Consider the following 24,780-nt stretch of genomic DNA (forward strand, 5'->3'; position numbering starts at 1 on the left):
AAAAAAAAAAAAAAAAAAAAAAAATTTAACTATATGAAACCAACAGTGATTTTTACCAGGAAGTCAGTAGGGGTTGGAGAGCTGGCTCGGTGGTTAAGAGGGCATAGTGCCCTTGCAGAGGACCTGATGTTCCGCCACACTGATGCTGGGCCGTTCCTAACTAACTGAAACTCCAGTCCCAAGGGATGCCACACCTTCTTCTGGTCTCCAAGTGCACAGTACTCAGTACTCACAAACACAAATCCAGACTCAAGATACACACAGATACATAATGAGAGTTTTTTTAAAAAAGACATTTCGGGCTGGAGAGATGGCTTAGCCGGTAGGAGCACTGACTGCTCTTCCAAAGGTCCTGAGTTCAATTCCCAGCAACCAAATGGTAAAGAGATCTGACACCCTCTTCTGGAGTGTCTGAAGACAGCTACAGTGTACTCACATATAATAAGTAAATAAATCTTTTTTAAAAAGCCATTTCTTCATCTGAAAAAGAACATTTACAAAAACAAGAGCAACAATCTCATGTGATACAGAAATAGTGCAGTGCCCTCTGCCCACGGCAGGATGCCAGTTCTGATCAGCCCTGTGCTTGGAATTCTAAACAGTCCAACTAAAGCAAGAGACAAAACAAAATGAAACAAACAACAAACAAACAAACAAACATATTAGAGAAGGGAAAAAAAAAAAAAAGTAACGGGACTGGGCCAAGAAGAAAATACCAAGCAAGCTCTTCCCTCTTCCCTCTGTATTCTCACCCAATAAACCTCCCACGGGAAAAAAAAGAAAAGAAAATACCAAGAATCTAATGATAACTTCCACCCTGAAGAGAATACAGTGGATCGTGACAAACTGACATAGCTTCAACTACAAACGGTCACCATAAATCACAAAACCACACTTGTACATATGTTGAAGGGGTGTGGAGGCACTAGAGACCATCTCCATACATCTTCTCCAGAAGTGTTTGCCAATTCTGAGTGCAGGTTCTGCTTGTCCCACACAGGGGAGCCCTACTGCATCAAGGGGTAATCATTAAGGCTTTGGTGATGGCAGAGGTTGATGTGGCAGGTTAATGCTGCAAGGAGCTCCAAATTTTAAGCTAATTCTTCCCACAGACTCTCTAAAATTCCACTGCATAACTAGCTACCAGGATGGAATAGAAGAAAATGACAGCAAATATCAAGTATCTGAGAAGCCACACAGGGCACCAGAACTCATACAGCGCTACGGGAACACAAACTCATACAGTCTTCTTCAAAATGGTTACTAAAAGCATGGAGGTTCACTCCTATAATTTCAGCCCTCCAGAGTATGGGGGGAGGGGAGGACTGCCACATGTTCACGACTGGCCTGGACTACAGAGTGAGACCCTGGCTGAAAAAGAAGAGAGAGGAGGAGAGAAGAAGGGAGGGGAGGGCAGGAGAGGGCAGGGAAGAGAGGCGGACAACCAAAAACTGTCACTAAATAATACTGTTGACACTGTGACCTAACAATTTTAATGTTGAGATAACATAGTATTATTATAGGAGCACTATATAGAATACCCCAAACTACAGCTGATGATGCCTAGGGACTATAGAGAAATACTGAGGGTTCAATCACACAAATGACTAATACATACCAAGGACAGACCAAAGCACAACAACAAGGCCGTGCATGCCTCACGCTATGAGGTCGAGTGGAAGAGGCTGCATTCAGGAATAAGTGCCGCACAACTTCATGTGTATCTAGCACAAAAACAAATCAGTGGGAAGGCCATTACCTTGGGGAGGCACAGTAATTACAAGGAACACAAGGAAGTCTTTCTGCTCACGCACTGGTTATACAGGTATGTTCAGTTTACAACACCACACCATGTTATATACGTATTACATTCAGTTCAATCAAAAGTCCTTTTGAAAACATCCTAAAACACAGTAAAATTTTTAAAATCAGATATTAACATAAATACTAATCATCAAAAGGCACTCTGCAGACCTTAACAGTGTTCTAATCAAGAAGGCCAAGACATTACTAGCCTAATGATGGTGACAATTACTCAAACCCTTTCTGCCGCGTCCTGTGACAACTACTTCTGCTGATGCCATCTTGAACACAAGAAAGAAGAAACCCAACTGAGCTTGGTCTGGTGGCATAGGCCTGGAACCACTGCACCAAAGGCTGGCACAGGAGGATCATGAGTTTAAGGCCAGCCCAGGGTACACAGGAAGATCTTTATGGGGGCGGGCAGCTAGGCATGGTGGCATACGCCTTTAATCCCAGTAGTTGCTCCAGAGGCAAAGGCAGATGGATCTCTGAGTTTGAAGCCAGCCTCATCTACATAGAAAGTTCTAGGACAGCCAGAATCAGCATAGTGAGACCCTATTCCAACAACAATAACAATTGTTAAAAGGCAAGGAGGCCTATATAAGAACAGCATAGTCTGGCGAGATGGCTCAGCGGGTAAGAGCACTGAATGCTCTTCCAAAAGTCCTGAGTTCAAATCCCAGCAACCTGTACAGCTACAGTGTACTCACATAGATAGATAGATAAATAGATAGATAGATAGATAGATAGACAGATAGACAGATAGAAAGTTAGAAAGAAAAGCATGGACACCAAAGACAAATAAGGAAAACTAAATATTTGAACTCATTGTCACTCATGTTTCAAAAACTAGCCTTTAGGAATTACTTAAACTCTAAGCAAAGATTTAAAAATAAGGGTGGGATATAGCTCAGTTGTAGAGTATTCATCTAGAATGTGCAAAGCCTTAGGTTTAATTACTATACCACAAAAAAAAAACAAAACAAAACAAAAGGCCTTGATAGTCTCTAAAAACAATTAAGCGGCAAGCACTACATGCAACAAAAAGTAAAAGCCAAACCATTATAATTATTATTATCATTATTACTGTTGTTGTTGCTGTTGTTGTTATCACTTAATGAGATGGTCTTCTACTGAACCTGGTGATCATCAATTCAGCTGGATGGATGCCCAGTGAGCTCCAGGGATCGGCCTATCTCCACAGTCCTGACAGTGCTGGGATAAGAGACAGGTGCTATCCTTGGGTGCAAGGGATCAGAGTTCAGGTCCCATGCCTGCCAACAGAGCAATCACTTTACTGACTAAGCCATTTTTCAAGCTTCCCAAATGATAACACTTTTATTAAATTCTCTCCTTAAATCGTTCAACCTGTAGATGCTAGAGGGATAGCTCAGCTGTTAGGAGTGCTTGCTGCTCTTTCAGGGGACCAGGGCTCAGTTCTCAGAGCCCACATGGCGCTTACAATTGTCTGTAATTCCAGTTCCAAGGTATCTGACACCCTCTCCTGGCTTCTGTAGGCACCGGGTGCTCATGCAGTGCACAAACATACACTCAGCAAGCAAAACACTCGTACACATAAAGTAAAACCTTTAGTTCAGACCATCAGGATTTGAAGTATAAATATTCAGCCAGGCAGTGGCGGCGCACACCTTTAAGCCCAGCGCTCGCTCGCTCGAGAGGCAGAGGCAGGTGGGTCTCTGATTTCGAGGCCAGCCTGATCTACAGAGTGAGTTTCTTCATGTGTAACTTAACATGTATACATGGATTATCTTTCTTACATGTGTTCTATGAACCCCAAAGGGCAAAGGCAGGTAACAGACTGATATCCCAGTTCCTAAGGATAAATGCAAGTCAGTATTGCCCTGTAACTGGTTCTCTAGGACAGGCCTCCACAGAAAGCAAATCATAAACTCACGTTCTGTACAGAGGGTGGATCCCGGGGGGCTCCTCTGAATACTACATACACCCTGGCTGTAACGCATGGTTAAAAAAAATACACTGACCACTTTTAGCCTGCTTTAGTACTTATATTTCATCGCTAACAAATGATCTCTTTGTCTCCTATCTGGAATACTGCAGACACTTTGGGAATTGGACTTTCTCACCTCATCAAGAATCAAGTGAAATGCTCACCTGGATTATTAAATCGGCAGGGGCAGCCTGCATCGGACTTGGGCAGATTTTACAGGTTTACTCCAGTAAAGTACATTTAAGTAACCATCAGTAGGCCTGGCTCATACAAGGCAGGTACAAATGGCAGCCTTATTATTAGAATCATCTTTGTTATTGTGGTCCTATAAGGGTGAGATGACACAGTCTGCCTCAGTAACCACTGTGTTATTACTGGCATTCTTACTGCAGGCTTGTGCAAATTCCAACTGTATCCTGTCATCTCCAGAGGTCAAAAACATTGGGTAGACTATCGAGAAAGCAGGTAACCAATCATTCCTGTGTAATTGCTATCAGTGAGGCAATACTTTATCAGCCGGAGTTTTCAGCAGTCGACAATTTCACCCCCTCCCAGGGGTATCTGGCAATGTTTGGAGACATTTTTGACTGTCACAAATGAAGAGTGCCGAGGCCGGGGGGCTGCTAAGTATCCTGTAGTGCACGTGACGGCTCCCACAGTAAGGGATTATCTCGGCTGAAAATGTCAGCAGTATGAGGATGAAAGACTATCCTTCCCAGCTCTGCTTTATCGTCCTCAAAAATAAGGAGAACCATTACAACCTGGTCTATAAACCGAGGACCAGGAGACAGTCTCATCAAAATGAGTAAACTCTCATAAACGCCAATCTACCTACCTACCTACACCTAAACCAGAAAAGGCTTAACTGAGAAGGAAGAAAGCTGACCATGAAGGAAAGAGGAAAAAGAAGGAACCTCGTCTTGAGATGCACACTCTAGGGCCTGAATACAGGGTGGACCTTAAAACGGTGCACAGACCCCTTAGAAGCAGGTACCAACTGACCCTTCCAGATGCCACTCAGGATCTGGTACAGCACACATGCTTTTTAAGGGTATACATTCGAACCATTAGATAGATCCCGGGAAATAAGTCCTCAGGGAAGGTTTTTGGTTAGAGCCGTACAGGCTTTAGTAACCAAATCCACATCCTCACACCAAGAGCCATGTTCTTAACCACGAGACTAACTGAACTTACCTACAGACTACACAGTTCTAGAAGGATGGCTACTTATAGGGAACAGGAGAGCAAGTCGCCTCTGCTCTTTGTGTATATTCTCTGCGAAGTCGAGCTCACTGGACCTGAGGGCACTATTCTCTGCTCACTAAATTTATAGGCTCCAAACCGAACTTATTTCTGCCCCCTTTGACTGTCCATCTCACAACAAGGCTAATTAACAGAGAAAAGAAGCAAGATGCAACTGTTTCCAGCCTTCCCATCCCTTTCTTCTTCAGTCTGCTCCCTGGATTACAGAGATAAGGACTTGTCCCGAGCTCTATTTTCAACTTTAAGAGTGTTTAAAACAAGGAACTTGAGCCTTATAACATCTGTATCCCTCAGTGGGACAAGGACAGCACCCCACCTCTGCATCCCGGGAGGAGAGACAAAGCTTGAGTCAGGTGCAGAGGTGACTAAGGAGAACCTGCGAGAATACAAATGTCGGCCAAGTTCAAAGGTTATGAATAAACAGGCCAATCCATCACCAGCGGTGCAGTGCCAAGAGTCTGAGGAGCACCTCCACAGGATGTGCCAGCAGTGACAAGATAGGTGTTGGTCACAGTGAGGCGGGGTACAGTCAATGAGGGAGGGGCATGTAGGACAACAAGGACTGTGACCCTCTCAATCAGGGAAGAGTTACAAATATGCAAAGAATGAAAGCCAAAATTAACCTTGTAATTCACTGACACTGTCTGTATGAACTGTAGCTTTCAATACATAACACAGATACAGAAGTAAATAGAGATGTAAACATGTCTGTATGTGTTTCTTGAATGTGTATACATATGCACATAAGTATATACATTTACCTCATCCACATATTAGATGCCTATTTATATGTATATTTATCTGGGCTCTGATTGTTCCCTCCCTAAATAGCCAAGTGTGCCTGCAGCACCATGAACCTCTTTCTAATTTTAGTTTCTCCACTAAAAGAAGCCATGGCTCCTTGAAGAAATGGTTGACTCCACGACTAGAATAAGACAAATAAACCTGGAACACCTTGGGGACCAAAAGATGATAAAGTGCTAACAGAATGATTAGACTTTCAAAGGACAGAAGCTAGCATTCAGATTACCAATGCCCAGATTTTGAACAATTTGAGTGCTACACTGAACAATGATAGTAAGGAATTAAAACTCGCCGGGCACAGCGGCAAGCTGTAATTGAAGCCCTCGGGAGGCACAGGCAGAAGGATCAGGAGCTCAAGGTCATTCAGTACACAGCCAGTCTGGCACTAGCCAGGGCGACATAAGCCTAGGCAGAAACCGCGATGAGGATCCGGAGAGACATCTCAGTGGATAAAGTGTTCGCCATGCAAGCACAAGAGCCTGAGTTCAGATCCCGAGCAGCCACTTGAAAACACTGGACATGGTAGCACCTATAATCCTAGTACTGGAGAGCAGAGAGGAGGACTCTTGGAGCTGCCCAGCTAAGCTTGGGGAGTGTGTGATCTTCAAAGTCAATGAGAGATCCCCTTTCAAATAGTCAGATGAAGAGCAACACAGGTAGACATGGTCACCTCCAGTCTCCACACTACACACACATACACACACACACACACACACAGAGACACATGCACACACATAAACACTGCACACAAACATGATCATAAGTCAAGAGCAGGGGCTTGATTTATAAATGTTTAGTAGATCAAGTGCCTGCTGTGGAAGCACAAGGACCTGAGTTCAAACCTTTAGATGCAGCACTCATCTAAGCCCTAGTGCTGGGTGCAGGGTGCAGGTGATCACAGGTGCAGGTGATCACAGGGGCAGGGTACGGGTGATCACAGGTGGATCCCTGGAGCTCTCTGGCCAGCCAGCTCCATATTAAGTGAGAGACTCTGTCTTTTAAAAGAGTAAGCTGATGAGCAGTTAAGCAACATCACCTTTGGCCTCCACACAGGAACTCAGGCAAGGACACACACCAGACACACACCAGACACACACACATACACACACACACACACACACACACATACACACACACACACACACACACACACACGCGTGTAGCCAGCCTGGGCTACATATTGAGACTGTGTCTCAAAAATAAACAAATGGAGACTGGAGAGGTAGCTCAGCAGTTAAGAGCACTGACTGCTCTTCTGAAGGTCCTGAGTTCAAATCCCAGCAACCACACGGTGATTCACAACCATCCATAACGAGATCTGACGCCCTCTTCTGGTGTATCTGAAGACAGCTACCGTGTACTTATATATAATAATAAATAAATCTTTGGGCTGGAGCAAGTGGGGCTGGAGCGATCAGAGGTCCTGAGTTCAATTCCCAGCAACCACATGATGGCTCACAATCATCTGTAAAGCTACAGTGTACTCATATATACAAAAAAAAATAAATAAGTCTTTAAAAAAAATAAATAGATAAAACACATTTTTAGTTTTAAAATATGTATTAAATAGTTTTAAAGTACTTTCCCAAAAAGTAACAAAGGGAAAAAAATAAGAAAGAAGGCTAGGATGAACTGTGAAATTGATCAAAGTCAGTAAAGAGACCAGTGAACTCCAGATACCATTTGCTGGCACACAATAAGAACACTGGTATCAGCCAGGGGTGGTGGCGCACGCCTTTAATCCCAGCACTCGGGAGGCAGAGGCAGGCGGATTTCTGAGTTCGAGGCCAGCCTGGTCTACAAAGTGAGCTCCAGGACAGCCAGGGCTATACAGAGAAACCCTGTCTCGAAAAACCAAAAAAAAAAAAAAAAAAAAGAACATTGGTCTCAACCCTGTGGCAGACTCTCAGAAGCTGGAACACCTACATGTAATCACCAGGAGAAATATGTAAACCCAAACTAGGGACATTCTACAAGGTGTATGAACTCCAGAGTCAAGGTTTTAAAAGGTAAATGAAGACTGTGGGGACTACTCTTGTCTGAGACTAAAAAGATCCACAAAAGACAACACGAACTCTGAGCTGAGCATCTTCACTTAGGATCTCTAAGAAATGAGACAACTGTGGCAACTGGGAATCTAAGGAAGACTTGAGGTTTGAGTGGCAGAAGCACACCAAAGCTACTTTTCTTTTTCTTCCTTCCCTGTCTTTTGCTTTTTGTTGTTCTGCTATTTTCAAGTTGAGATGTAATTTATATATCTAATAGCTGCAATGTGTTATTTTCACATTTGCATACACCGTGGAATAATTAAATGAATTACCACATCCATTACCTCATATTTTTATTATTTTGTGGCAAAAACATTTGAATTTTACTTTCTTAGCAATTTTGAAACATATGTCACCATTCTAAAAACTTACTTCGTGGCTGGGCCACAGCTCAGTGACACAGTACTTGACCCTGGGCTCACTCTTTTGCCACAGTGAAAAAAGTCTTCAAAGGACTCGGTCTTTCTTACAGTCCATCTCTTATTTTTCCTTCCTCCTACTCAACAACACAAATTTATCCGTCCAGCTTTTCCCCCAAAGCCTTGTGTGACCCGGAGCATCATATTCTAGGGACTAACTGTTGACCAAGCCCAAAGTTTACAGGCCTATACAAATTACACAGCCTTGTAAATGTCACCTGGTGCCTCTCACTCTCCTTCCTCTGCGGAATACACTCACTCAGAACACCAGGGGAGTCGTTTACCAATCCCAAAGAAAAACCACCTGCCTCTGCATAGGAGAACTTAAAGAAGTCAATGATCAGATTAAAAGCCAAGGTCAAAACCTCAATCCACCTGACCCAACTGTGTGTTCAGTGACTTCAGAGACAAAAATATCTTGGCATCCCAGACTCAGCAACTTTCCAACATCCTGAAGTCTTGCCACAAGCAAGTCAGACTGTGGTTCTGGAACCCAGATAAAACCCAGAGGTAGCAGAAAAGCAGCTGACCAACGAGACAACTGTGTGAATGAGGGGCCAGCACTGTAACTCTTCCAATGACCCTGAACCTGGTGAGCGAGCACCCCTGGGAAATGTCCAATACAAGATACATGTGGCCTACACCCATAACCCCAGTATTGGGAAGGCTGAGTCAGGAGGACTTCAGGTTTGAAAGTTAGCCTGGGCTACACATTAAGTACATAGGAAGATTCTGACTCACTAAAAATAAAGCAAAAAAATAATAAAGAAAGGAAGGAAGCAAGCAAGCAAAAATCTTTAGGAACAACCCAATATGGATGAAGTCAGGACCCCAGACAGACAGATTTGGATACCAAATAGATGCACACACGTGCTAAGGACTGGGCTAGGTACTGGGGATAGACTAGAGGTGACCCTTGCTCCTTCTGAGCACCTGCCCAAACAGAAATGTCCTAAAGCCAGGTATCCTATGAACTGAGCAGATCAAGCCCAGTGCTCATTATTGAAGCCTGGTAGCACTCCTTAGAAATACTTATTAGCACCTTGGAAGCTAGAATATACAACAGCAGATAGAAAAATGGCAGGATGCAGAAATCTTTAGAAAGGCCTCACTCACTACGTCTCCCTCTTCCTCCCTCTAGTTTGTTTCGGATATAGTCTCGTGTAGGCCAGGCTAGCCTACCCTCAAACTCCTGACCTCCTAATTCCTAACTGCTGGGATTCCAGGCGCCTGTCACCAAGCCCAGGATGGAATACTGCCAGCTTTACTTCTTGCCCCCTGTCTACTCCTCCAAGGTTCCCATTATTTCGCCCAGGCTTGTCTTCTCCTCTAGCTTCTTCCCTTATCCTCCCTGTTTATGTTCAAGCCTACTCTTTCCCAGATATCTGATTTTTCAAAAGTTAATAAATCTCATTTTTTGTTTTTCAGAATGGCTGTGTCAGACCCCATGAAACTTGCTTTCTATCCTTTGCTGTCTGCTGATGACCAACAGAATGGTCTTCTATCTTTTCTCAATATCCTATGTCTCGCCCAGACCCTGCTGACTGAGCACATCTACCATTCAACTTCTGCTGGCATCTTCTGTCTGGTTCCTTTGGAGACTCAGTTGTGTTATGCGATATTTTTCTAGATGCTGTCTGATGAGAGGATGTTTGGCTGAAGCAGACACTTGAGAAGATGTGCGCGATGTCTTGAAAGAGTATGAATAGAACCCAACAGACAGTGAACTGACGACATTCTTGCATTGGTTCACCTTGCAACACTTCACTGATCTTAGCTTGTCGTGACTTCATGGAGAAAAGAAAGAAACGAGCCAAAGAACTTCTCCTGGCGTTCCAGCTGCTTCCAGACTCGTGCTGACGCGGTAGAGCCTCACAGCTTCTTCTGAAGAGAGCTGCTGCTACTGATTCGTGTTTAGAATTTTGGACTGGATTGCTGATATCTTGACAATAAAGACTGGTATTGTCCCTAAAGAACTACTTCTAACAGGTCCACACCTCCTTTGTTCTATTAACCATCTTTCTCTCCTATTTTTGGTTGGTGGGCTAGAAGGGAGGTTGAAGGGCTTAAGAACCCTTATTAAAGTGGTTTAAAAAAAAAATCTAGCCAGCATGGTGGTGCACGCCTTTAATCCCAGCACTCGGGAGGCAGAGGCAGGCGGATTTCTGAGTTCAAGGCCAGCCTGGTCTACAAAGTGAGCTCCAGGACAGCCAGGGCTATACAGAGAAACCCTGTCTCGAAAAACAAACAAACAAACAAACAAACAAAAATCTAAGCCTACATCTGTACTCTGAACTCCCAAGCTCTCCAAATTCATTTCCTCTTTATCTCTAAACAGCATTCCTCAAGATCATGTACCCTCTCCATCTCTCCATTTTTCCTGTAGAACCATGCACACCCATATTCTCAACTCTATACCCAATCTAAGAAACCAGCTTAGACAGGTTCAGCAAAGTCCAGTCATATGTCAATGGTTCTAGCTAGTATTCCCCTTGACTATCAATTGCTTCAGACTCATCTATGTAGATCCTTTCCCAAACAACCTCCCTGATCGGATTTCCCCACCTCTATCAAAGATGTGAAGCTGCCTTCAGGGAAGTGATGTAATAACAGCTAATTCCTGAGGCACTTAAATGAGCCCAGCCGAACTCACATCTGGCTGAGCCACTTCTTATGTATCACTGAACAATCTAACCCCTTTGAGCATCAACCTCTTCGTAAAGAAAAGGAGGGTTAACAGCACTACTTTCCCAAAGAACTCTTGGGGCAACTAAATAACATGTGGAAATGTATAATGTATAAAAGGCCCTCAATAAACATTGACCACTAAACCTTCATGCTCAACATTACAAGGATCTTACAGCTGGATCTGTTTCACCTACATAGAGGTCATCTGACCCTTAAGCAGTGGGAATTAAAGAGACTTTGGCAGTTGTTCAGCACTTACTAATCTAACTTCGAGCTTTTAGTTAAGTCCTTCCCCTGCTATCTACGTGTGAACTGGACCTCCATTTTATTTCCCTTCCTAGGTGATTAAGAACTGTTTAGTCCTGTCCACTAGCCTGAGAAGCCCCGTGCCACCCACCTTCCTGAAGGCAAAAGCCAGTTGCCTACAAGACTGCCACTGTGCTCCGCTGCAGTACCTGACTAACCTGTTCTCTTGTTGGCATGCCTTAAGAAAAACAGCTACCTGCCAGGCAGGACCAACATCTCACCTAGATGGCCTTCTTCCAGTCTGCAGCTCAATCTCCAGTCTTCTCTACTCTGACTGTCCCTCCTAATCTAGCCTCACACAGCACTTATCTTACAGTCATTAATTCTAAGACCTTGGGCTCCACCCCTCCATGCCTAACCAGTCATTATAGGCTGCAAGATCTCCTCTCACACATCATCTAATGAGTCTCTTTATCCTAGCCTTTTAGAATCCTGTGTGTTTGTGTGTCAGTGTCTATGCAGCCCACACCAGCCTACAATTCCTGAACTCACGCCTCATCTATCAAAGCAGCTGGGACTACAGGTGTGTGCCACTGCATCCAGCTAGCTCCGCTCATGTTTATCCATCCCTGACCCTGTCCCACCCCAGTTCCAGGAATCAAACTCATGGCTTCATACATGATAGGCAGCCCTCCACTAACTAAGATATGTTCCCTACCCTCTATCTGCATCACTTTGATGTCTACTTGAATTCCAAATTGGGTTTCTAAAAACAAGGGAGATTAATCATCTAAAAACATCCATGCCGGGTGTGGTGGCACACGCCTTTGATCCCAGCACTTGGGAGGCAGAGGCAGGTGGATTTTTGAGTTCGAGGCCAGCCTGGTCTACAGAGTGAGTTCCAGGACAGCCAGGACTATACAGAGAAACCCTGACTCGAAAAACCAAAACAAAAAACAAACAAAACAAAAACAAACCACCAAAAAAACCCATCCATATGTCATGTCATCACGGAAAAGTATATGGGATAAAAATCTTACTGTCTCTTAATGATATTATGAGTTCTCCTGCTTCTTTTAGTCTTTGCTAATCCCATGCTGTATATCTCCAAGTCTACCCCATTCATTCCAAATTTTACGGCTCAAATTCTATGTTCTCAGTAAAACCATCCCTCATGTCACAGGTAGAAGAGTGCTATCAGCAGAGCTAGACAAAAAGTCAGGACAGATTCCACAGGGTCTTCTTGGGTGTTGTAGAGACGATGTCACAACTGAAAACTTTTTGTAATTAAGAGATGAAGTAAGTTTACATTTCAAAAGATGATGCTATAGTGGGTGGCAAGACTTGTGTAGAGACAAGTTCCGACATAATGAGAGCGGTGAAGAGGCTATTCTACTAGTCTGAGTGACAGTACAATGTAGGTGACGGCAGCAGAAAGAATGATCAAAATAGGATGAACATGCTGAGTGGATAAAGGATTTAAAAAAAAAGTCAAGGATGGGTAAATTGTCAGCTTAAACAAGTTGGAGAAGGCAAGGGATGAAATCAGCAGTAGAGAACAGGCCTAGCATGTTCAAGGTCCTAGAATCAACGTCCAGTATTGCAAGAAAACAAACAACCAAAATAAACTTATTTTTTTTAAAAAAATACACAATCAGGGCTGGGGCAACAGCTCTGTGGGTAAAGTGCTCGCCGTACAAACATGAGAACCTGAGTTCAAATCCTAATGGGGAGATGGAAGACAAAGTCAGGAGAATCCTAGGAAGCTCATAAGCTAGCCTGGAATGCACAGTGGCAAACAACCAAAAAGGCCGCAAGCACAGTAAAAGGCAAAGACTGGCACTCAAGCTGTTCTCTGACCTCTAGATATTCACCGTGGCATATGTGCATGTAGAGCAAAGCGCCGAAGGATAGACTTTGTGGGAAGAGGTTAGGATTGGGGGATAGAGATGGGGTGTAGGAAAAGACAGAGAAGGGGTGCAGGGGAGAAGACAGTGATGGGTGTAGGAGACAGAGATGGGTATAGGAGGAGACAGAGATGGTGTGTAGGAGGAGACAGAGATGGGGTATAGGAGGAGACAGAGATGGGGTGTAGGAGGAGACAGAGATGGGGTATAGGAGGAGACAGAGATGGGGTATAGGAGATAGAGATGGGTGCAGGAGGAGACAGAGATGGTGTGTAGGAGGAGACAGAGATGGGTGTAGAAGGAGACAGAGATGGGTGTAGGAGGAGACAGAGATGGGGTATAGGAAAAGACAGAGATGGGGTGTAGGAGGAGACAGAGATGGTGTGTAGGAGGAAACAGAGATGGGGTGTAGGAGGAGACAGAGATGGGTGTAGGAGGAGACAGAGATGGGGTGTAGGAGGAGACAGAGATGGGGTATAGGAAAAGACAGAGATGGGTGTAGGAGGAGACAGAGATGGGGTGTAGGAGGAGACAGAGATGGGGTATAGGAGATAGAGATGGGTGCAGGAGGAGACAGAGATGGGGTGTAGGAGGAGACAGAGATGGGGTATAGGAAAAGACAGAGATGGGTGTAGGAGGAGACAGAGATGGGGTGGAGGGGAGGAGACAGAGATGGGAGTATGGTAAAACAGATGAGGTGTAAGAGGAGAGGATAGGGCTGGTGGTGTAGGGCAGTTTCAGAGCAGTTGTCTTGCATATACAGGGAACTAGGTTCAATTGCAACACTGACAAAAGTTATCAAGATAGTTTGTGGACACATAAAACATATCGAGGTATGCCGGGGCCTAGCAAACACAGAAGTGGATGCTCACAGTCAGCTATTGGATGGATCACAGGGCTCCCAATGGAGAAGCTAGAGAAAGTACCCAAGGAGNTAAANGGATCTGCAACCCTNTANGNGGAACAACATNATGAACTAACCAGTACCCCGGAGCTCTTGNCTCTAGCTGCATATGTATCNAAAGATGGCCTAGTCGGCCATCACTGGAAAGAGAGGCCCATTGGACTTGCAAACTTTATATGCCCCAATACAGGGGAACGCCAGGGCCAAAAGAATGGGAATGGGTGGGTAGGGAAGGAGGGGGGGTATGGGGGACTTTTGGGATAGCATTGGAAATGTAATTGAGGAAAATACATAATAAAAAAATATTAAAAATTAAAAAAAAAAAGACATATCGAGGGCAGGCAGTGGTGGCGCACACCTTTAGTTCCAGCACTTGGGAGGCAGAGGCAGGTGGATTTCTGAGTTCGAGGCCAGCCTGGTCTACAGAGTGAGTTCCAGGACAGCCAGGACCGACCACACAGAGAAATCCTGTCTCAAAAACAAAGAAACAAACAAAAACCATATCAAGGGGCTCAGCAGTTAAAGAGCACTAGCTACTCTTGCAGAAGACCTGGGTTCAATTCCCAGTACCCACATGGTAGCTGACCACTATTTGTAATTACAGTCCCAAGAGATCTGTCACCCTTTTCTGGACATGTGGGCCCCAGGCATGCACACATGTACACAGTGGGTAGAAATACATGCAGGCAAAACACCCATACATATAAAAATTAATGAAACTACATATACACACACAGAAGATGCTGAGTGGGAAGTTTATTGCCTAAATCTGAAATTCAGAAGCCTGATCAGAGTAGCGACAGGCTTAGCTCACAGAATTTCTGTAATGATGGACAAAGCAGCATCAGTAACGTCCCATACAGAATTCATGTACCCAGATGGCTTGATATGCTGCCGCGGTGACTGGGGAAGTGATGCAGGTGGCTCCACAAAGCCGTCCTCCGCCCTCCATGTGAGCACGCTGACACGCATGCTCCCTCCCACACACAGCATATAGTAAATGAAAGGGTATTCCAGAGCTGGAAATGAACAGTTTATACACAATACACAACCAACTGCTTAAGTATGACTAGAGAGTGGAGATGTAGCTCAGTTGGTAACAAGCTGGCCTACGTGTGAAGTCCTGGAATCAATTCCTAGCACCACACAAACCAAGCTTGACGGCTCATGCTTGTGTGGTGGTGTGAATCTGTAATCCTAGAAGATGGAAGATCAGAAGTTCAAAGTCAGCCTCAACTATACAGAGAGCTTGAGGACTGCTTGGGATACACGAGACCCTGTCTTAAAACTAACAACAAAAAACCCACAGAAATGTCTGAACTTGCATTGGGCATGTGGCTTCACACCTATAATCCTGGGAGGAAGGAAGGACACAGGGCATTCTCAAGTCAGCCTGTGCTACCTGGCAAAACACTAACTCAAAAAAAAGCAGGGCTAGTGGGGAGTTAAGGGGCCGGAGAGATAGTTCAACAGTTAAGAGCACTGACTGCTCTTCTGAAGGTCCTGAGTTCAAATCCCAGCAACCACATGGTGGCTCACAACCATCCGTAATAAGATCTGACTCCCTCTTCTGATATGTCTGAAGGCAGCTACAGTGTACTTACATATAACAATAAATAAATCTTGGAGCGAGCAGGGGTTCTGAGTTCAATTCCCAGCAACCACATGATGGTTCACAAGCATCTGCACAGCTACAGTGTACTCATATACATAAAGTAAATGAATAAATAAATCTTTTTTTAAAAAAAGTAGTTAGGATCAGAGTGGGCCATAATAATAAATGCCTGTAACGCTAGCACTCTGGTGTCTGAGGCAGGAGGATCTCGATTTCAACGCCAGCCCCTATGCCACATAGCAGGGGGAAATTTTTATTCTGAGTTAGTGCAGAACCACTGGTGATATCTAAAGAACACAATGGCTCAGGGAACGTGTCACGGTAAGGGGATTAATCCGACGACAGGGACCAGTTTATAGGGAGTCAGACTGCAACCTGAAATACAAACCTGTTCTGAACTGACTTATCAGAACAAGCAGTTTGGGGACTTGGAATGTTGAAGACAGAAAGCCAAAACTACCTTGGCCTGCCTGTAGTCCTCTTAGCAGTCATCCACGCGTATGTCTGATTAACACCTGATCACTATCAGTAAAACCTTTGGCACGTATCAGTACCACCAGCTTCCATCAACCCAAAAGCTAAGGATAACATCACAGCCTACACCCTGCCTGATAGCTCAATGCATTTGTTAACTGCACCGATCTGTGGCTTTCTTTTGCTCCGTCACTATAAAAGTTCATGTAAACCGGGAGCTATGGATTAGACCTATAACCTAGCCCTTGGGAGGCTGGGGAACATCACTGTGAATCTGAGATTAGCCTGAGCTACACGGTGAACTGTAGGCCAGACTGGGGCATAGAATTAGATAATCTGTCAAAAAACAAAAAAACAAACAAACAAACAAAAACTCACTCTTTGTATGGTACCAAAACTATTTTTTTTTAAAAATACAGACACACTTTTAATAGACCAAGAAGGGGAGAAGCAGTTCTTTGGAGACGAGTAAAGTTTCTATTTTAGCTTATTTATTTAGACACAGGTCTCACTTATATCTCACACAACCCTCTAACTCCTGATCTCCTTGCCTCTGCCTCTCAAGTACAGAGATTACAGACATATGCCATTGCACCCCAGCAGCTCTGAACTCCAGCACGGAGGAGACCCAACACCCTATTCTGGCCTCCAAAGGCACCACACTCACATGAACATATACATACGCACATATAGACATAGAGTTAAAAATGAAAATACGAGGCATGGTGGCAGCACTTGGGAGCCAGGGGCAGGAGGAGCTCTATAAATTCAAGGCCAGCCTGGTCTACATAGTGAGTTCCAGGAGAGCTAGAGCTACGTAGTAAGACCCTGTCTCAAAAATAAACAAGCAAACTAACAAATACTGAAATTAAAGTAAAAATAATATTTTTTTTTTTAAATGAAGAGTTTAGCCAGGTAGCATGCCTTTAATCCCAGAGGCAGAGGCAGAGCAAGTGGATGTCTGAGTTCAGGGACAGCCTGGTCTACAGTGTGAATTCTAGGACAGCCAATCCTACCAAAAAAAAAAAAAAAAAAAAAAAAAAAAACCTGCCTTAAAAAAAAAAAAAAAAAAACAAAAACCTGCCTTGAAAACAAAACAAAAAACAAAAACAAAAGAAGGGAGAGGGAGTTTTGTGGGGTCGGCTAGATAGCTCGGGGGTGAAAGTGCTTGATACAACAGCCCAAGGACCTAAGTTTGATTTCTGGAACCCCATATAAAGGTAAAAGGAGAGCATCAACTCCATACAGTTGCCCTCTGACCTATAAACATACACACAACCACACATATGTAAACATCTGAAAAGAATTTTATGAGTTCTACTTTGAAAGAAAGGTAACAGATATGATTTTAGGGGGGAAAACCATGTATTTTTCTAAATAAATTAGAAGCAACAATTAATCAAATATCAGAGGCAAAGGAATGTAATTATCCACTATTTATGACTGAGAGCTCCTTGGGTGGTGACAGGATTTAAGGCTGATTATCTGCAGTCCTTACACAGTGAGCACAGTGGGCAATCAAAACAGTACAGAGGTTCAATTAATGAACATAAATAATGGCCAAACAAACAGAAAACAGTATGGCCAGACTGAAGGCAAGCCAACTAAAGGCCCTAGTCATGGCTCCAGGGTCTAACACTCCTAGGAAACCTACCACTACGGAAATAAAGCATTCTTGCCCCGGCAGCCTGGCTGGAAGATAAACGGATTCTCTGGGTATGTGTCTAGGAAATCTCAACTACAAGCAGTAAAGCATAAAGGAAAGCAATGCTTATGAAACTCGTACAAAGGACTCCACTCACACCCTACACAGTGGTAAGATTGGTATGTATCCTCATTTCTGAGGCAGATGAGCAGGACATAACTTATTTTGCAGGCTGGTGTTGAGGATACCCAAGGGCAAAAAGAAGATCAAAACCTCTGGAAGAACAGTCAGTGCTCTTAACCCCTGAGCCATCTCTCCAGCCCACTACCCTGTCCTTTTAAACTATTAAAAGGCATTTGTTTAGTTAAAACTGGTTTAGAAACCCGAATCATTTCCCAAGACTTTGTGCATGAGAGGCAAGCACTTTACCACTGACTGAGCTATACCCCCCAGCCCTAAAAGGTCTGAATAGCATAATAGGCAGTCAATCTAGGGGGGTACACTGTTGTTGCCCAAGCGTATGGAACAGAGAATCAGGAAACAGAGGCAGTAGCAAAGTTGACTAATGTTCTGTCCCCAGAGGTTGCCAAGGACAGAAATTCTATAGCCCCAATAGCCACTACAGCTGTACAGAGAACTACCTTTTATTTATTCATTTTATCTGTTTAAAGTATTTGGGTTTACATTAATTATTTTGTGTGTGGATATGTCCATGCATGTGTGTGCCATGACACTTGTGGAGAGGTTGGCTTTCGCCTACTATGTGGGTTCTAAGATCAAACTCCTTGTCAGGCTTGGCAACCTGCACCTTTACCTAATAAGCCATCTCATCTCAATGGACTATTTTTTAAATGAACGATCTTACACATCTCTTTGTTAATGGGTTGTAACAGGTGCTCACCTCTTCTCCCGGATGGCTGACTCTGTGAAAGCATTCTTTTGACTATCTACAGTAAAACTAACTTCCTTAAGATCTGAATGTAGGACTAAAAAGATGGCTCAGTAAGTTAAGAGCACTGGCTGCTCTTTCAGAGGACCCAGGTTCAATTCCCTGCACACAAGCTTCTGTGACTCCAGTTCCAGGGGATCTGACACCCTCTTCTGACCATGAGTACCAGGCACACATGTTATGCACATACATACATGCAGGCAAAATACTTACCCACATACAATAACATTTTTTAAATGAAATAAAACAAAGACCGGAATATATGGCAGCTTCAGACATTAACTGTTCCCTTCCTAAAACTATGCTCTGATCCCTTTGATTAGGACTGAATTTTCCATAGCTTCAGTCAGTCATTTTTATATATAGCTTTTCTGGGCAGTTGACCTCATGCATTAAGTTTTGAGTCTTCTAAATTTCCTTCTCTGAGATCCTTATCTTGAAGCTCTGATGCATCTGACAACAGCAGTAGGAGAAAACCCATCAGTAAAATGCACAAAGCCTAGACATACTGGTGCACGCCTACGGTTAATCTCCCAGTCGAGAGGTAGAGGCAGGAAAAACATAGCCTGGGCTTCAAGAGGCCTTGTCTCAAGAATAAATACATTGAGGCCTGGCAAGATGGCTCAGTGGTTAAGAGCACTGACCAATCTTCCAGAGGTCCTGAGTTCAAATCCCAGCAACCACACAGTGGCTCACAACCATCTGTAATGGGATCTGATGCCCTCTTCTAGTGTTTCTGTAGACAGTTACAGTGTACTCATATATAATAAATAACAACAACCACATGGTGTCTCACTAGTTAAGAGTACTTGCTGTTCTTCCAAAGGACCTGAGGTCAATTCCCAGTACCAACGTCTGGCAGCTTACAAACCACCTGTCTGAAACTCAAGGGGATTTGACCCCTCTTCTGCCCTCCATGAGCCTTCCTGTAATTATGTGCAAAAGCACACATACACTCACACAGAGACACACAGAGATTCATTCATTCATTCATTCAGACAGACAGACACACACACACACACACACACAGAAAGAGATTGGAAAGATGGCCCAGCCATTATTAAGAGTACTTGTTGCTCTTGCAGAGGACCTAAGTCTGATTTCCTAACACCACATGGCAACTTCGGCAACTTATAACCATCCATATCTCCTATTCCATGGGATCCAGGACCCTCTTCTGGCCTTTGTGGGCATGTATGCAGGCAAAATACTCATGCACATAAGATAAAATTAAATCTTAAATTTTAAGAAGTAAAAGTAAATGTTCAAAAATAGTTGGGACCTAATAAATCAAATAAAAACTAAAGTGGGTGAGGTGTGCTTAGAATAATTGAATAATTTTTATTCAATTTATTCATCTTATTTTACGTGTGCTTTGCCTACATGTAGTGTGCCTGATTTTCTTGGAGGCCACAAGAAGGCATCAGATCCCGTGGAACTGGAGTTGTGGGTGGCTGTGAACCACTCTGTGGGTGCTGAGACTAGAACCTGGACCCTCTACAAGAACAAGTGCTCTTAACCTCTGAGCCATCTCTCCAGCCTCAGGGAGGATCTCTGTGCCTTCATAGTAGGGCCCTGTCTCAAAACAACAAAATAATAATTAACTAGTTAATGGCAGAAGGAAAAGGTAGAATGTACAAACCGCCTAGCTCTATAAAACTTAAAACAGATGCCCCTCAGCATGAGAGCATGGCTGTAACTCCAGAAGAATCAAGATCACTACAAACTTAATGCAAGCCTGGCTTATGTGAAAGTTCCAAGTTCCACACTAGCAAGGGCTATGTAGGTCTCACAATCACTAACACGGCTGGGAAGGAGCTCATTTGTTAAAACCCACCCAGTTCCGGTTCCTTCATGTTCTAGAACAGCAACCACGGATGGTAGTCCAGAACCTGAAGATGGAGGCAGGAGGATCAGGAATCCTGTGATCCTCAGCAGGGTAGGGAAGTCAAGGTTACCTTGGACTACATGAGGTCCTCTGTCTTTAAAAAAAAAGGGGGCTGGTGAGATGGCTCAGTGGGTAAGAGCACCCGACTGCTCTTCCGAAGGTCCAGAGTTCAAATCCCAGCAACCACATGGTGGCTCACAACCATCTGTAAAGAGATCTGACTCCCTCTTCTGGAGTGTCTGAAGACAGCTACAGTGTACTTACATATAATCAATAAATAAATCTTTAAAAAAAAATGGAAAAAATGGAAGTTCTCTAGAATCCATCACTCAGGGTTGAGACAAGAGGATCCCAAGTTCAAAACCAGCCTAAACTATACAATAATCATTTGCCTCCATTTTTTTTAATTCTAAAGGCATGCATAGTAACGCCTGTCCACATACTTCCCAGAGCATAGGACGCTGGGGAGACACCTTACCTGTGGTTAGTACACCCCCTTCTCTCTGCTCCCAGGGATTTTTTTCCCCACACTGTAATGGATTTTATGGTGTAGTAGGAGATAAAGGGAGGGAAAACAAGTTCCATAAATTCCACTGCTACAGCCTCTCTTAATAACTCTGTTTAAAACCTTCACAGCCCAAGCAGTAAAGTTTACTAAGGCCAGCAGGCACGTTTCTCTGCTTCCGGTCTCTCCTCCCGACACAGATCTTTACATCTAATCTCCAACCCTTCCAGTTTCATTAGATCACAAGTCCCATCCTCAAGTCACATTTTGGGGTTTTTTTTTTCCCCGTTTTGTTTTGTTTTTTTTTTTGAGGAGGGCAAGGAGTACTGGGGATTGAAGCCAGGGCTTCACACACAGTGAGAAAAGCAAGAGCTCTACTATTGGGCTATATCCCAGCCCTGTTTTTTGTTTTTGTTTTAATTTCAAGGCCTTTTAAAAAGATTTATTTATTTTATGTGTGAGTAAAGTCACTCTCTTCAGATGCACCAGTAGAGGGCATCAGATCTCGCTGCAGATGGTTGTGAGCCACCATGTGGTTGCTGGGAATTGAATTCAGGACCTCTGGAAATGCAGTCAGTGTTCTTAATGGCTGGGCCATCTCTCTGGTCCTTATTTTTGATTTTTAAAGAGAATCTCCCTAGGTTCTCCCTAGAACTCCCTCTGCAGGCCGTGAGTTGCAATTCTCTTGCCTCAGTCTCCCAAGGAACTTCAGATTACATTACCTGCCTGTGCATGGCCAGGTCTGCCTCCAGTTTGAAAATAATGAGACACCCCCTAGAATATTCATTATTATCCAAAGATTCTGGGGGCAGGAGATCCCAACTACAACTAAAGGCCCAGGATAGCATTATACAGCATTTGTGCCTTCTTAATTCCCCCCAGGGAAATTCTTTCAAGCTTCAACTAATCCATTCTCCGTCCTCCGGACAAACTATCAGCACACCTGGCCTGGACACTCGCCCAGATTACGTGACCTCGGCCATTCCTCCAAAGGTCAATCTAGATCGCCTGACCCACCTCTGCCTCACACTGCCCATCCTGCCCACTGTCAAGCTCATCGCTTGTCAAATGGTTCCAGCCAAATCAACATTGCTTAGAAGGCAGATCACATAGGGACAAAGCCCAAAGCACATTCAGCGGTCCTAAATGTTAGTAAAACCGGGGAGGGGGATGGGGTGGGGTCAATGATCTAAGTAGAGCAAGATAATACTGCCTATCTCTCTTGATTCACAGAAAAAAAGCACTTTATCCTTTTATTACGGACTGAAAATGTGTTGTATACATAGCAGAGCAGAGTAGAGGGAGCACGCCACTCTCTGCAAAAACATACATTCTAAACTTGGGGTTTGCCATAACCTCTGCAACTGTAGGAGAAATCACTAAAATCTCTCTGAGCCTGTGTTGTTTTAGGTGTGAAACAAGGCAGATGCTGTGCGGGATTCCAAGGTATCTTTCGGCTCCCCAGTCCCTCCCGGTCTGCTCACTCCCGACGAGGCAGGCAAACTTTTCCAGTTCCCAACGCTCACTGCCCTAGTCCAGCAAACTTGGTCCCCGCGGGGACAGCGAGGTGGGGTGAGAAGCGGTCTCCCACGACTCACCGGACCCCCCTGACCTCATGGCACCCGGGGCCGGCCTCAGGTGGCGGGCTGCTCACGGCGGACAGCCGGAGTGCGCAGCTCCCGGAGCGGCCAGGCTGCCTCTGGCGGCCCCGCGCTCCGCTGCACTTGTGGCGTTCTCCTAGCTATCCGTGGACACCGTCCCCGTCCGCCCTCCCCGCCAGGCCCAGCCCTCCCCGGTCCCCCGGGGCGGCCTCGGCGTGGACATCCACGCACCCGGCGGGCCGGACTGGCAGCGTGAGGGGCGGCGGCGGCGCTAAGTGCTGAATCACCACTTTGCAGCAGCACAGCACCACCACCACGGTGACCCGCGGGCCGCGTGGGCCCGGGCGCTGGCGGGGAGCTTACCCACACAGTCGCTTCGCGGGCGGCGGGCGGGCGCCGAGGATGGAGCGCAAGGTGCCGGGCAGCGCGGGGTGCAGCAGCCACACGAGCCCGTTCCGCATACCCCGGCGCAGCCGCTGCGATCTCGGCGAACGCTTCCTTTTGGCGCTGGGAAGCCGGCCCTGCGCATTGCGCATGCCCAGTCCGCCGCGCCGCGCCGCCTCTAGGGAGCCGGGGAACGATCTCCGCTCCGGGTTTTACGTGGAGCCGGGCGGGAGGGGACGGCCGCAGCCTTGGCCCCGACTAGCTGGCAGGTGGGTCGTCGTCTCGGCACCGGAGCCTCCGAGGCCCGGCGACCAGTCCTTCCTAGGCCAGCAGGGGCCGGGCCGGGCCGGGCTCCAGGGTGGCGCACCGTTGAGGCCGAGGGTTTCCTGGCCTCGGCGTGATTAGGGGCCACAAAGCGGTAGGTCCCCAGGCAGGATGGCGGCCCAGCAGGTGATGGAACCAAGTCCTCCCTGGGGGCTGCCTTACAGAAACGTATCCGCTGCGGGCGCTAGGCCCGCGGGCTCCTCCAGGAGCGCGGAAGGAACGTGGACTGCGGAAGCACGGACGCGTGGGGACCTGTCGGGTTGCGGGGGGTGGGGGGAGAGTAAGGACAATTCAGATCTGGGGGGGGGAACACAAGCCAGGGCAGGCCTCAGCAAAGCACGGCGGCGTCCATAGACTTTCAAATCCAGAGCAGGAAACTTGTTTTTGAGAAGGGGTCCCATGTGACTGACAATGATGACCTTGAGTTTCCGACCTCCCAAGTGTGCTCCCCACACCAGCACAAAGTGAGAAAACCACTGCTATCTAGTACTGCTACTTATACTGCCAGTGGACCTAGGTTGTCACTTTTTTCTTTTCCTCCTGAGACTGGCTCTCACTGAGAAGCCCTAGAACTCGGCTATGTAAACTAGGCTGGCCTCAAAAGATCATTACTTTTTAAAGACATGACTCTCCTCCCTGGTGACTTTTCGGTACTTTGCATCCATAGATAGCCTAAAAGTGGTTATGAATCAGAATTTCCGTTACATTTTACACAGATCAGATGAGGGTGTCTTTAAGAAATAGTTTAAGGGGATGATTTCCGAGCTTAACTACTTTTAGGTGTCTGATGTAACAGACAGTGTGGCCAAGCACCGGATTCTGACTCCTATTATTGCTACAAATGAAAACTCAGTGGAAGTTGGTGCTTTCTGAGATATCCTGTGCCATGAAAGACGGTGTGTGGAGGACTGGAGATACAGATGGGCAAAAAAATGTTACCAAGACCCGAGTGAGCAACCAGAACATTTATTGAAATACACATAGAGGCTGGAGATAGATAGAGCTTAGTTGCTATAATGCTTCCCTAGCTAGCATGCACAGAACCCTAGGCTGGACCCCTCACACTGCAATAAACCTTACGTGTTAGTACCTGCCTCTAATCCAAACACTTGGAAGGCAGAAATGAGAAGATAAGTTCAAGATAATCCTTGGCAATTTACTGAGTTTGAGCCAAATATATGAGACCCTGTCACCAAAAAGAAGAGGAGGGCCGGGCGTGGTGGCGCACGCCTTTAATCCCAGCACTTAGGAGGCAGAGGCAGGCGGATTTCTGAGTTCGAGGCCAGCCTGGTCTACAAAGTGAGTTCCAGGACAGCCAGGGCTACACAGAGAAACCCTGTCTCA

General features: G+C 45.3%; 1 protein-coding gene across 4 annotated transcripts in view; it reads right to left on the reverse strand.

Moving 5' to 3' along the window:
* Positions 1–23,550, reverse strand: part of Ide (insulin degrading enzyme) — a 97,056-nt gene extending 73,506 nt beyond the window's left edge. The window contains exons 1-2 of one of the 4 annotated variants that reach the window (XM_021151956.2): positions 23,092–23,151; positions 1,619–1,724 (exon numbers count right to left, since the gene is read on the reverse strand). Coding sequence is in view for 2 of the 4 variants with exons in the window: in XM_029472379.1 (XP_029328239.1) it covers positions 23,092–23,264 (173 nt within the window). In the remaining 2 variants the exon portion in view is untranslated. Of the gene's footprint in view, positions 1–1,618; positions 1,725–23,091 lie in introns of all 4 variants that reach the window. The other 3 variants (XM_029472379.1, XM_021151953.2, XM_021151955.2) reach the window with 3 other exon arrangements.
* Between the last annotated feature and the right edge of the window lie 1,230 nt (positions 23,551–24,780).

This window comes from Mus caroli, chromosome 19, assembly GCF_900094665.2.
Source record: "Mus caroli chromosome 19, CAROLI_EIJ_v1.1, whole genome shotgun sequence".
Classification (NCBI taxonomy): domain Eukaryota; kingdom Metazoa; phylum Chordata; class Mammalia; order Rodentia; family Muridae; genus Mus; species Mus caroli.